This window comes from Aplidium turbinatum, chromosome 3 (assembly GCF_918807975.1).
Source record: "Aplidium turbinatum chromosome 3, kaAplTurb1.1, whole genome shotgun sequence".
In the NCBI taxonomy this organism is placed as follows: Eukaryota; Metazoa; Chordata; class Ascidiacea; order Aplousobranchia; family Polyclinidae; genus Aplidium; species Aplidium turbinatum.
The window spans coordinates 2384981-2397442 of NC_137474.1; the positions used below are offsets into that span (position 1 = coordinate 2384981).

The window sequence follows — 12462 nt, forward strand, 5'->3', positions numbered from 1 at the left end:
CTTCCCCGCGTGTGAGACTGTGATAGCCTACTCAGTGAAGGTTGATGGCGCTTTGACTACCCGTTGGCCTACATGTAGGCTAGCCTTTAGAAGTTACTTTATATTTCTTTAAAACGGTAGTTATGAAAAACCAGACCAAAAATAGGCTCAGTGCTTCATTCACATGAAAACTTTGGTTTTAACTTTCATGAAATAGGCCTACATAAAATATAGTCAAAGACTATGTTCGTCAACTACAACTCAAGGCCAGCGGCTAACAAGTCAGCCTTCAAATGCAAACTTTGCACGATATATTAAGGCCTGTAGCTTATTAAATGCCACCGATTCACGTATAGCCACGATTTAAACTTTGAAATGTTTGGAGCGATGATCAGTTAAATTATTTGTTTCAACAGAACCATATAGCCTACAATGAGTCAATAAAACACTCATGATAGGCTACTACATTGTGAATCGTAGCTTGCATTATAGCACAATCAGGATGACAGCAAAAGACTATAGGCTAAGTGGTCATCTAGTCAATCGCCTCCCCATGCAAATTTATTTGCCAACGCACGTAAGGCACGGACACGACTTCAAATGGTATAATACAAACAAATCAGGTTAAAATGATAGCCTACGTAAATTGTTAGGTTACAACTTACAAATTCAAATTTCATTCCAATACAGCAAAAATTTCTGGTACAAAACTCATCTTTTAACTTTCATCTTATTTTCGCTTCATTTCCAATTACGTTTCTGCTGTAAATCATGTTGTTAAGATTCCAATGTTGAAGTCATTTATACTAATCTGCTGCAGGCGTCAAATCTGAAAACCCTGTTTTAGTAACTTCTGGACTGGCAGTAACTTTCAGACCGCGTATACGCGGTCCAGAAGTTACGCTAACTTTCAGACCGCAGTAACTCCTGGACCGTTACACCGGCAAGCAAACATAATCCTTCTTCGGGTGTAGAATGACGTCATCTCTTGGTGCTTCGGCGTATACCAACGAAGGTGAATTTTTTTTATTGCATTTGGTCACAAATTAGTTCTTAATAACAACGAAAGTGGATCATACATTTAATTACAGTACATGATGATACTCATGTAAAATTTGTGGTCAATGGTCAGTGGTTTGCCATCCCTGGTGTAAACCATCCTACACGTGGCATCATGCAATTTAAAATATTTTTTAGAAGCTTAACGTTACACCATGTCTTGAATAATATTGAATTAACTTCACTTCTTTATAGGTGACATGCTGTATATTAAATCATGTATGTCAACTTTCTTGTACGCACACCTGTCTTAGAGTTAGCTTTAGATATTAATTGCATTTTTCGGTATAACAGAAAATTACAAAACAGTCCATAAAAATGGATACAAAGAGCAAGAAAATAAACAATAACAAACCGCAAAGACATAACATGACAATGCTGACCACAAGCCAACAGTAGATAAATATAAAAAACAAGAAATCTATTTACAGCAAATTGTTTCTTGAAAAAATTTGGTGGCACTCCTCTTCAGCTTTCCACTGCATCAGTATAATGTTTGTTGTAAAAGTATTCGGCAAGACATTGAAGAGCAGATTTCGCTATTCCGGTTGTGACATAATCACGGAACAGTAGAAGAGCATCAAAAGTTAATTTTTAAATAAGTTGCTTTGTTAAACTATTATTGCTTGTTTGAAATGTAGCTATATGCCCACGTTATGTTTAGGTTAGTAGCAAACTTGATTGACTTTCATGTAGAAATAGTATTTTGGAAATTTGTTAAACTATAATATGCTTTAGTTACTGAGTCTGTAATATGAAGACAGTGTATAAATCTGATATACAAGCAATTCAAAGTTGCAAAACCACTCACAATTTTCTATAGGCCTAGGATTTTCTCCGGCCACAAGCAAATAAGAGCAACTCAGCAAAAAAAATTTCATTGCAATAGTTCTTTGACAAGTTTCGGGGTTTTAACAGGTCACTACTCTGGACATTAGCATGGTCGATAGTAAAAAAAATAAAACAGGAAAAGTCGTGTTTATTTTAAGTGAAGCTTTACCACCTCCGGTAACGCTAATGATTGTGGAAATTGTAGTTGCTTTGGGGGTTTTAACACTTCCAACGGTGAAATTACTCTGTGCATTTAGGCCTACTACCATTTTGGGCGTACTTTTTTGTGGAAGTTCAGGATCAGTTTGCTCGGTAAATCCTTCTGAGGTAGAGATAGCATACGGAATCGTGACAACCTTTTTGGAAATGGTAAGTTTGAAGGCTGTGGTAACTTCTTGAGCAGGTGGATGAACAGTTTCAAGAATCTTCTCGTCTTCATTGGAGGCAGTTATTTCTTGGTTGGTAGTAACTTTTGGGAAAATGGTACCTTTTTGAGCAGTCGTAGCTTCAAGAACAGCTGCCATTCCTGTTGTGGTTTCTTGTTGGGTTTGAAGGATAGTTTCCACTGATTGGTCATTGCAATTGTCAGTGGTGCAACAAGCTCTTTCACATGCTCTGAAAAAAATCATTGCAAGCTCAATTTATTGATTGCTATGCCATATCTTAATGTAAAAGTGTTCAACAACTGAACTTGTTACTATTAGACTACTGTACAACACTTGGCTATCACTTTGCGATGATTGACAAACAATAAAAGTTCGCATTTTTTATATTTATTTCAACAACTTGTTGTTGTTTTTTTTGGCATTCCGTCAGCACTGATGTACAGTATTTCAGTTGATTCCAGTAATCATATAAGCTACACAATAAACACGTACATTTCTGCTCATATACAACCATAAAAGTTAACCTGACGAACAATCTTAAGGTGAGCCTAAGTCTAGTTCTTTGGGAATAGTGGTATTTGGCCCTGGTTCATCCGGATCAGTGGGATCAGATTTAGGAAAAGGGGCACTCAAGCAAGTGTCTCTATCTCCAGAAAGATAGATATTCCAAAAAACAACAGTTTAGACTTACTAATAACAGGAGTAATGAAAGCTGTGTCCAATTTTTTTAACCTGCCAAACTTTTCAATACACATTTAAAAATAAACTCTTTTATCAGTAACAAACATGGTTTAAATAGCACCAGTGGTCTTCTAACTGATTTATTACCAAACACTAGACTTGGTGGCTATGCAAGTGGCCACCAATATTGGGCACTTAGAAAATTTGCTTTAATGCGTTTGAAAAACCATTTCAGTCTTGTCGACTTTCTTCTGTTAACACCTAGTACGAGCTGTGTGCAAATTTATTTTAGACTACAGGTGTAATGAATTAAAATAGAAAACCTTGTTTCCTCTAGCTTGATGACTGTTCAGAATTGCGCGACAATGCCTTCGCGTATAAAATTTTCATTTGGTTATGTTAAATTAAATCCTAGAGTTCACCCACGTTGTAAAATTGAGCGCTTGCTGCTTGATATGATGATATGTCTTGGATATTAATAAATTTATGAAATGATAATGTTATTGACGGTTTTGTCATCCAATTCATGTCGAATACGATCCAATGTGGTATATTTAATGACTAAGCAGGTAAACCCATGTACAGTTGAACTTCTTTATTATATTCCTATACCTTATGTTCTTTCCAAGAATGCTTGATGCCAACGGGAACATATAATAACTCAACATTTATGACGTCTTTAATATACAGAACTGGACAAAATATTAGTCATTTTTGAGAAAGAGCATTTTTTAAATTAAAGATCACACCAGCTGATAGTTGTCAATAAAAGGGCTACAACCATGTAATCATTTGTGTAACGCAAATACCCTCATCATCAGTTGTCATCTCCGCCTGCAGCAGATTGCGCATCAACATGGGTTATTTGCTTAAAAGAGTGGCGATTTTGAGCCGACTCGCCCAGTGTCGCCAAGTTGAGTCCGGTCCATGATTGGATGTTGTCTTGCCATCGTTTTGGTTGTCTGCCACGTTTTCTTTTTCCTTCTAGTTTGCCTTCTGTGCAAACTTTGCTGATTCCGAATTGTGATCTTTTAGTGTGGCCGAACAGTTTTAAAACTTTTGATTTTATTATTGCTGCAATTGGTTGTAGTTTTTTCATAGTTAAAAGATCTTCTGTTTTCGTGTGGTCAAGTAGCCTTTTGTTGGTCATGCTTCTCATGATGTGATTTTGAAAGGTAGTGAGTTTTTTCATTGTTGATGATGTCCAATTTACGCATTCTAAACTGTACAGCACGACTGGTAAAATGTAGGTGTTAAAGATTTTTGATTCAGTTTGATTGGGAGTTTATTGGATGTTAAAATCTTTTTGTTCGTTTCAAATGCTGCCCAGCCTAAGCCAATTCGTTGTTGCACTCAAGTCTTTCCATTGTTGGTCGCTGATAGTCGTTTTTGTTGTTTGTCGTATCCAGGCTTACACCCGGTGGTTGAAGATTTAGATTAGAAGGCGAGGAAGCCAATCGTCGTGTCCACCTTCAGGCATGCCTTTAAGTGTCCCGCCAAAGACACAGCCGCATGCTCTTGAGCGGTGTCGAACCGGCGTACTTTCGATTGCCGTTCCAGCGCTTTCACCACTCGGCTATGCAGCCGACGCGGATAGTCGGTGGCCAAGATATATGAATTCTGGTACTTGTTCTATTTGTTTTCCGTTGAGAGTGAGATTGAGTGTGTTGTTAGTTTTGTCGGTTGTCATACATACGTCATTACCCTAATAATTCAGAAAAGCCAAATGTTTGAAGCTTGGAAGAATAAGTTTATATGCAACCACAACGTTTGTTGAAATATAGTTTATTTTATGACTTACCTCACTTTATATGCAATATTTTCAAGATTAATTGTTCCGGTATAAGTTCCAGAAGCTTTCAAAGCATCAATCACCAGTGGAATCAAACCGTTGCATTCAAACCCACACACAGTTTTGTTTGCACAGACTCCCGCAACAACATTTACTGCAGAAACACCAAGTTAAGAAATAAGAATACACAAAATAAAAATGTTTTTGAAGGTAGTGAGTTAGGTAGTAGTTGATTATTTTCTTATGTTTTAACCATATTGATGATTTTTCAACCATTTAATTGCAGTTTATGCAGCCGGCCACACAATTTATGAAATATTATCGCCTGTCGCAAAATTTGTACTTTTGATGCAATGCAGCAAACATTATGAAAACTGGCCTATTTCAAGCATACACAAAATCTTGCTTTGTATTTTTTTTCATCAGCAGACAGATTCAAATATACTTTACGCTTATTGCGATGCTGTAGTTGGCATATTTTTGAAGTAGATTTTACACACAAGCATTCATATACTTTTGAACTAGGCTATCCAAGAAAAAGTATTTATGTTAGAAATTTAAAACCCACTTGGAAAAACTTTTATTTAACTATACGCTTGACTATTTCTATCAAACAGTTTTGAATGTTATACTTTTATCTTTACTTTGCAAATTGTTTGAGAGTAATATACTCATTGTGCAACAAAATCCCTGTGAATAATTCCGCAAGAAAACTAAGTGCAGACTACATGACATGACTTCACATGCCACATGTGGCCCACGGCCGCAAGTTCGCTACATCTAATTTAAAGGTTGGTAACGTATATGGATATAAGGTGGGACAAAGTCGTTTTTTAATAATCTTTGATAAAATCTTTGAAAAAATCTTTGATTCTCAAATTTGTCTTAAATGTCACACAGATATTTGACACTTTGCGTAATAATAGAAATATGTTTCATAAAAAAATGAAAAAACGTCTCATTCTTAAACTTAATTCTTAAAAATTGAAGTGCCGAAAATAATTTGTTACTTTATTTATTTTAATTCATTACAGCGCCAAAAAGAAATTGAGGCAATTGCTTTGCCAAACTTTAAGCTTTTTGTAGTGACGCTCAATTTTTTAAATTCAAATTATTACTTCCTTTTGGTTGTACTGTGCCTTACCTTATATCCTATCTCAACCATTGACTTACCTTCAAAAATCTCAACCAACAGAGTGGTCTCCACTCGCAGACACGTCTGTGGGCCATGGCTAGGAAGGCACTGAGTATTTTCAATTGAGTTGATCGGTGGACGGAATAGAGAAGTGGCACGGAAAATCTCAGAACATGTTAAACTGTGAACTAGGCCGAAAATTGCAAACAAGCATAAAATAATAACTTGTGTAAAGAAGGTCATCATAGTCACAATTGACAAAAAGCATACAACTAAAAATGAAGAATACATTTCAAAAATGACAATAACTGATTTAAACATCCAAGTCAATCGATTCTGTTCACTCTTCATTCTTGAGAGTGAATTATTCTTAGTACATTCAACCGTTTGACCAGGGTTGCGACCTCAAAATTTACTTAAAAAAACATTGTAAAAAATTATACTAACAAAATATGGTCTTTCTGGGCTGTGTCTTCTGATGAACAGATATACTTATTAATGGCTAATCATTAACACAGGCTATAGATCTATTCATGTCAGGTCTGGCATTTTACAAAGACGTGCTTTTATTTATTTCTTTACTCTTCTAGTTCCTAAAGCAAAATAAATTACCACAGAAAGAAACGCCCACATATAAAAGGTTTCCTTGTTTGGTGAATCGGGATCTTGTACACACCACAGGTTTGCATTTCTTCATCAGTTTCTCAATACGTTTTCATTTAAATCATTTGATTGGTTGATCTAATGTTTATTGTTGGACTGCGTAATGAACATATAAGGTTAGCCTACCTTTCATATTTCTTATTTTTTATGCTACACTCGTATGTAATGTGAGTTTTTTGAAAAATGCCTAAAATTTCGTAGAATAAAATCACGAAGATGTAGGCTACTATTCGGAATGCAAAACAACGTGGAAATTCTACAAACAATTAAAACAAAAAAATTGAAGTAGTTTGGTCATACGAGTTGCCATAATTCTATCCAAAGACAACCACTACGGTACAAGAAAAAATGAATAGAACATGAAATAGGGCAGACCACCAAGAATTTAGACTAACGATATTAAAGACTCGTCAAGAGCGAAGTCGATTCTTAATAAATTATACTAAGAGGTTAGATTGTTCTGCAAATACTAGCATTTGATGAATGCAAAATAGCAGTACAAAGTGGTTGAATAGACGTTTTGAGCGAGTGTCTAGTCTAGAGCTGATCTAGCTTTTGTTAGTGTGCTGGTTAATAGAACGGTTTTACTGTACGTTCAAAGCTCTCGACATAACCAGAATTGTAATGCAGTGTATGATTGAATAGTGAGCTGTTGCGAGACCCACACCACGAATCTTGAAATGTTCCGATACCAACAAAATGTTACTCTCATTCACATTCCACTGTGTGCAATATAGCTGAATTAAATTGACGTCCATTTAGCGCCCATTGCAAGCGCACTTGGAAACACATTTCCTTGGCTCCCTCGCTACAAGCTGCGTTCCTGGCAGGGAAGATTTCAAGCCGTCTGTGTTTAAGCTTAAAAACTGATGTTAATTAACGTTATTACCGCGCTAATGCATTCTCACCAGTTAGATTAAAACCGGTGTTTTGTCTTGCAGCATAGCTTACTATGTGCAGTAGCCTACTAAACCATGTCTTGCAGTGATTGTTTGTACACTTACTGAAAGATAATAAAGAAAACTTAAAGCGTGGGCTATTAGATAAAGCGAAATATAGAGGACAACAAGCCCTAATCGCTAACTTTTGTTTGGAAAGGCTAATGGCTTGAAAACGTTTGGGAAGCGCTGGCTTTAACTTTGCATTTAATGTGGTTCACTTTCACGAAACGTATATTTCTATCTAGCAGATACGGACAACGCGAATATTCACTTTTCAAAACATAGACAAATGATTTTTTTCAAAACAATTAAACAATACTACCAAACAACTACAGTTTACATGAACTTTCAACTTTTCAAGTGGTAGCTTCTGATGTGGTGCAGTAATTTTTGGTTCGTTGGCAGGTTTTACAGTGATCACATTCTAGGTGGTAATCCCTGGGATGGTGATAACATTTTGGCCAGTGGTCATTCTTGGACAGTAATAACGTCAGTTACAGTCGTATTTTCCGGTGTTGTTTTTGAGTTTGAAGGATAGTTTCCATTGATTGGTCATTGCAGTTTTTCTAATTTGATAACATTTATTCATTTATTTATGAAACAATATTGCCAAAAAAGAAGGACAAAAGAACGAACAACACCAGCAAATACTGCTTCGTTTTTAATAAATCTTCTGCTCCCCCTGTGGTAGCTTCGACAAAGGCGGTGGCTTCAGCAGCATTCGTCATTTCCGGTGGCAGAGTAGCTTCTTGAGTTTGAAGGATAGTTTGCACTGATTGATCGTTGCAATTGTCAGTTCTGCAGCAAGCTCTTACACAATTCCTGCATAAAAGAACATTTCAGTTAGCTCAAATGATTGCTTGGACTATAATAGTTTGTAAATTTCCGAATCATACTCTAATTGCCTTTATTTTTGCCTTTATGCCTGTATTCGTAGTCACGCTTGTTAAATAGAGTCTTAGTATAGTTACATTTACAGTAGGTAAGAAGAGCTGGGAAGGTAAGAAATATAAGGTACTCTGAGTCCAAAGAAAGCAAAAGTAAACTAATTGCAATTAGCAAACTTTCCATTACTATTGCTTTCAAAAGTTATTCCACAGTAAATTTACCATAATTACAGAATAATCTTGTTTATTTGGTTCATAAGTTTCAATAGTAGGCTAAGAGGTAGCCTACAAAACCTTTAATTTTTTCAAGTCTTAGGCTATATCAACACAATGCACTTATGACCAGAGGATGGCAGTAGCGTGCTACTATTGAGCTACTTTTTTGGTTGCGGTAGAGAGAGCAGCGCTGCATGATTGGGTGGTTTTGAATTTTGATCTTAGGACTGACAAAGCATTTGATAGGTTATTCCTGGTAGTTCCGCATACTTGTAGAGGCTCTTGAGTCTTGACGCAGAGCCGGTTACCGAGATTGACAAAGTTAAGTTTTCTTTCTAAAGTTGAAGTCATGTTGCCGGGGAGTTATTCCATTCACTAGGTGCAGCTGAATGGAGAGCATGCAGTCCTGAAATGCGTTGCTCAAGCGCACACCCCGAGAGTCGTAACAGCACCGCTTGATCTTGAGTCGGGGGCGTAACCTCTGAGGTAACTGGGTGGACACGTTTACAAAAGTTCGTAATAGCTGCAATGACGACACTACTTTGTTTTCCAAAGTAGTGGTAACGGATGGGTGTTACATTTTCTGCAGTCGTACTTCTGCAACTGGCTAACTTCTGATTCAAAGTGGGAAAAAGGAATTGTTTTTAGAGATTTTAAAAATTGTAAGAATAACTATTTTAAGTTGTCAGAATAAAGTTTCACCAAGAACGTATTTCCATAACGACGTTGACATGGCGGTGGTCGAATGTGGTTTTGAAACAAGATATCATTTGTTTTCAAGGTCATTTTGTCAAAATGACCTTGAAAATCAAAGTGGAAAACATTGAATCGACTTCGAACCGGTGTTGGACGCACTAAGTCTGCAATGGTGGAGTGGGGCTACGACACGGGCCCTGCTACATGTATCTGTGGCACCGAGCCCCAAACAGCGGACCATCTTCTTGTTTGCCCTCGGCTTGCCACCCGGTGCAGTAGGTGGGACCTGTCAGAGTATAACTCCGTTGCGGAGGAATGTGTCAATCTGTGGTGCATCAACGAACTTTAGAAGACTCGATAGAAGAAGAAGGTCATTTTGGTTTCACGTACACTAGAACTTGAACAGAGCTTTCCAGTGTCATTTTACAGCAAAAGTAGCACATTAGAACAAGAAGTAATGGAAGCGCACGCTACATTTGACCCGAAAAGCAATAGCGGTAGCGCGGTATTTCAAAGAAACTGATGTCCACCTCTGCTTATACTGTAGTTATGTAACATATCAACCACTTTTTACAAAGACTTACACAGCTCCATAGGGCAACTGGCCTAAAGTGATGCCACGCGGTCCGCTTGTAGCTCCGAGGGTTTGTTGAATTAGTAGTGGAATTAATGTTGCGCAATCCGCCATACATGTTGTGTCATTAGCACAAATCCCGAATGTGACATTCACTGCACAAAATGCCAGATGGTGAGAAATTCAATCATAGTCATTCCTTGTCGTATCCAAGCTGATGTTTAGTAGCTGAAGACTTCAGCTACGTATATAAGCGTATTGACGAATTTGCACGTGTTGATTCGTACATAAGTTATTGATAACAATTCAATATATCATTATATTTGATAAAAGTTATCCAAACGCAAAAATAAGTTAGAAAACTCACAAGATTATGCATCCTAAACATAAAACCTAAGTAAAGATAAAAAAAAAACCTTAAAATCTTAAACTTAATTGAAACTTATTGCTGCCCTCGCAAAAAAATTTAATCGGATCGTTATTATACAATTGCATGTGGTACTTCACAAGTTTACAATGCAACCTTTATATTTATATGTATTTATAATTAGCAACAGTTACTTCATGGCCACCTAAAGATACGGCCTGATTTGTCACATTTTGCAGAAATTTCAAGTTTTTTTCTAACTTTGGGTGAACGTTTAAATAAATTTTTCTAAAAATTAGATTTTTAGGCTTTCTTTACTCTTTTCCGCAGGTGACGCAATAGATTTTAACATCCTCACATGATGAAAAACAAAGAAATTTTGATTTCGAAGATATTAGTCAGACTGTTAATTTTTCAATAACAGTTTGATTTAGCGTTTTTCCACTTACTTTTTCTCATTTGCTATTGCCCCCAAGGCAACAAAAAACTTTTATGTCATTAGGAAACCGCAAAAAGTAAAAACATCTCAAAAAATGTCAGTCAAGCACAAGCAGTAGCTGTAATCAAAATCTGCAAAATGTGACAAATCAGGCCGCATCCCCAGGTGGCCATAGTTACTTTGATTATTTTGTGCCAAAAGAAATTTAAATTGCGTAGTATTTACAGTATAAATATTTTATTAGTATTTATTTTTAATGACCTTATACCTTTTTCTAGACCTCTGCTATGTTTGTCATACATTGTTGTTTTTGTTGTGATGGTCAGAAATAAAAACAAACTGAACTGAACTTATATGCAGCTTTATTTGAATCACATACTTGCTCTTTTAAAAACAGAGAGAGACTGTTCACCAGGCATTTTATAATAAAAGTAATTTTATTAGTAATTTTATTATTGTTTTAGCCACCTTGATAAAGTCAGTCGTGCTGACTGACGAAACGTCGGAAATACAAAAGCTAGTTATCATCTTTAACATCAGGAGGTAACCTAGTAAATAGTCACCAGAAGAACGCAAATTACTTTTATTACTTGCTCTTTATTAAATCATAATACACACAAACAATAAAATTAAAATGTTGTCATGACGTCAGAGAAGTTGTTGAGAAAACGTTAAACGTTATAAATAACGGCTATAGGATGATTTAAAAAGTAAAAACATTTAAAGCTTACAAAACTTTATCTTACAGTTTAAACGTTCTCTTCGGATCAGGCCCCTTCACAGCCAAGTATCACTTAAATAAGTGATGACTAAATAGGCCTTATATGAGAATAGTTCGATTGTAGGCTACAAAATGCATTCACTTCATCGATTGGCAGTAGACAATGTTTGGAAATGCGCAATAACAGTAGGGGATACAACTGATTGGCAGCTGAAAGGAATACTCCATAGAGATGTATATGAAATGACAGATCAAAATAATACCGTGTCTACACGTGGAGTAAGTAGGGGGTAACGGACTCAAAGAATAAATGTCACTGCGTTGCTTCATATTGTCTATTGTATCGCATCTGTGATCGCGTGTGCTGTGCCATGTTCCAATGGGTGCAAAATAAAACATGATAACTATTATTATTATTCAGTTGGAAACGGGTCTGTAGTCAGTTGTTACTTCATAGACTAAACCTGATATAAATAAAAACAAACCTAAAATAATTCTTACCATTTGTTCGTGATAGTTGAGTGTTGACCACTGTCTCCGCTCGCAGACAGGACTGTGGTCCATTGTCTGTAGGACACGGATTCTCTTCAAAACTATTGGGAAAAACATCCTGCGATGTATCGTCGGTGGCTACGCCCGTAAAACAGGTTGAAGTTTGGGAATGAGCAAAACTCAAACAAAAACACAAAACAAGTATTTGTGTAATATACTTCATTTTATCACAGTTACAAGAGTCTGTTAAAAAGAAAAACATATCAGTGCCTCGTGTTAACAACACCGGAAAGATCAAGCAGGTTAATTAACGTGTTTTTATTTCAACGCTGCAATTCCTATTCTGTAGAACTCAATTACTTCATACTTCCTGACTTTTATTTTTTCATTGGCAGATACACTCTGATCGAGTTTCTTGTTTTTAGGGTCAAAGTTACCAAAAAAACTACAATATTACCTATGCAGATTGTAGAAGGACCAAGCACATCAATTCACGTCAGCGGTAATAACACGTTGAAATACATAGGCTACACCACCTATAGCTTACCGCAACAGTTTCTAGGTTGATTTCATTCTATTTTTGTTTTTACATATCAGTTTTTG

At 36.3% G+C, this 12462-nt stretch overlaps 2 protein-coding genes across 2 annotated transcripts; both read right to left on the reverse strand.

Moving 5' to 3' along the window:
• Window positions 1-1000: 1000 nt before the first annotated feature.
• On the reverse strand, window positions 1001-6106 carry LOC145766025 (uncharacterized). Its single transcript, XM_082577676.1, has 3 exons — window positions 5902-6106; window positions 4738-4882; window positions 1001-2484 (listed from the first exon to the last, which is right to left on the reverse strand). The coding sequence occupies exons 1-3, from the start codon at window positions 6104-6106 to the stop codon at window positions 1950-1952; spliced, it is 885 nt and encodes a 294-aa protein (XP_082433802.1). The 3' UTR covers window positions 1001-1949.
• A 991-nt stretch (window positions 6107-7097) lies between these two features.
• Window positions 7098-12251, reverse strand: LOC145767432 (uncharacterized). Its single transcript, XM_082579251.1, has 3 exons — window positions 11869-12251; window positions 9851-9995; window positions 7098-8289 (listed from the first exon to the last, which is right to left on the reverse strand). The coding sequence occupies exons 1-3, from the start codon at window positions 12119-12121 to the stop codon at window positions 8061-8063; spliced, it is 627 nt and encodes a 208-aa protein (XP_082435377.1). The 5' UTR covers window positions 12122-12251; the 3' UTR covers window positions 7098-8060.
• Window positions 12252-12462: the final 211 nt, after the last annotated feature.

What these genes read in the sequence shown, in the direction of transcription:
- LOC145766025 (XM_082577676.1), bottom strand. Translation starts at nt 6,106, where the DNA reads ATGACCTTCTTTACACAAGTTATTATTTTATGCTTGTTTGCAATTTTC. An exon ending in GTTGGTTGAGATTTTTGAAG is followed by an intron (nt 4,883 to 5,901) that starts GTAAGTCAATGG and finishes GTGTTTCTGCAG; the next exon opens with TAAATGTTGTTGCGGGAGTC. An exon ending in AATATTGCATATAAAGTGAG is followed by an intron (nt 2,485 to 4,737) that starts GTAAGTCATAAA and finishes GATTTTTTTCAG; the next exon opens with AGCATGTGAAAGAGCTTGTT.
- LOC145767432 (XM_082579251.1), bottom strand. Translation starts at nt 12,121, where the DNA reads ATGTTTTTCTTTTTAACAGACTCTTGTAACTGTGATAAAATGAAGTAT. An exon ending in TCAACTATCACGAACAAATG is followed by an intron (nt 9,996 to 11,868) that starts GTAAGAATTATT and finishes CATTTTGTGCAG; the next exon opens with TGAATGTCACATTCGGGATT. An exon ending in CAGTTGCCCTATGGAGCTGT is followed by an intron (nt 8,290 to 9,850) that starts GTAAGTCTTTGT and finishes TCTTTTATGCAG; the next exon opens with GAATTGTGTAAGAGCTTGCT.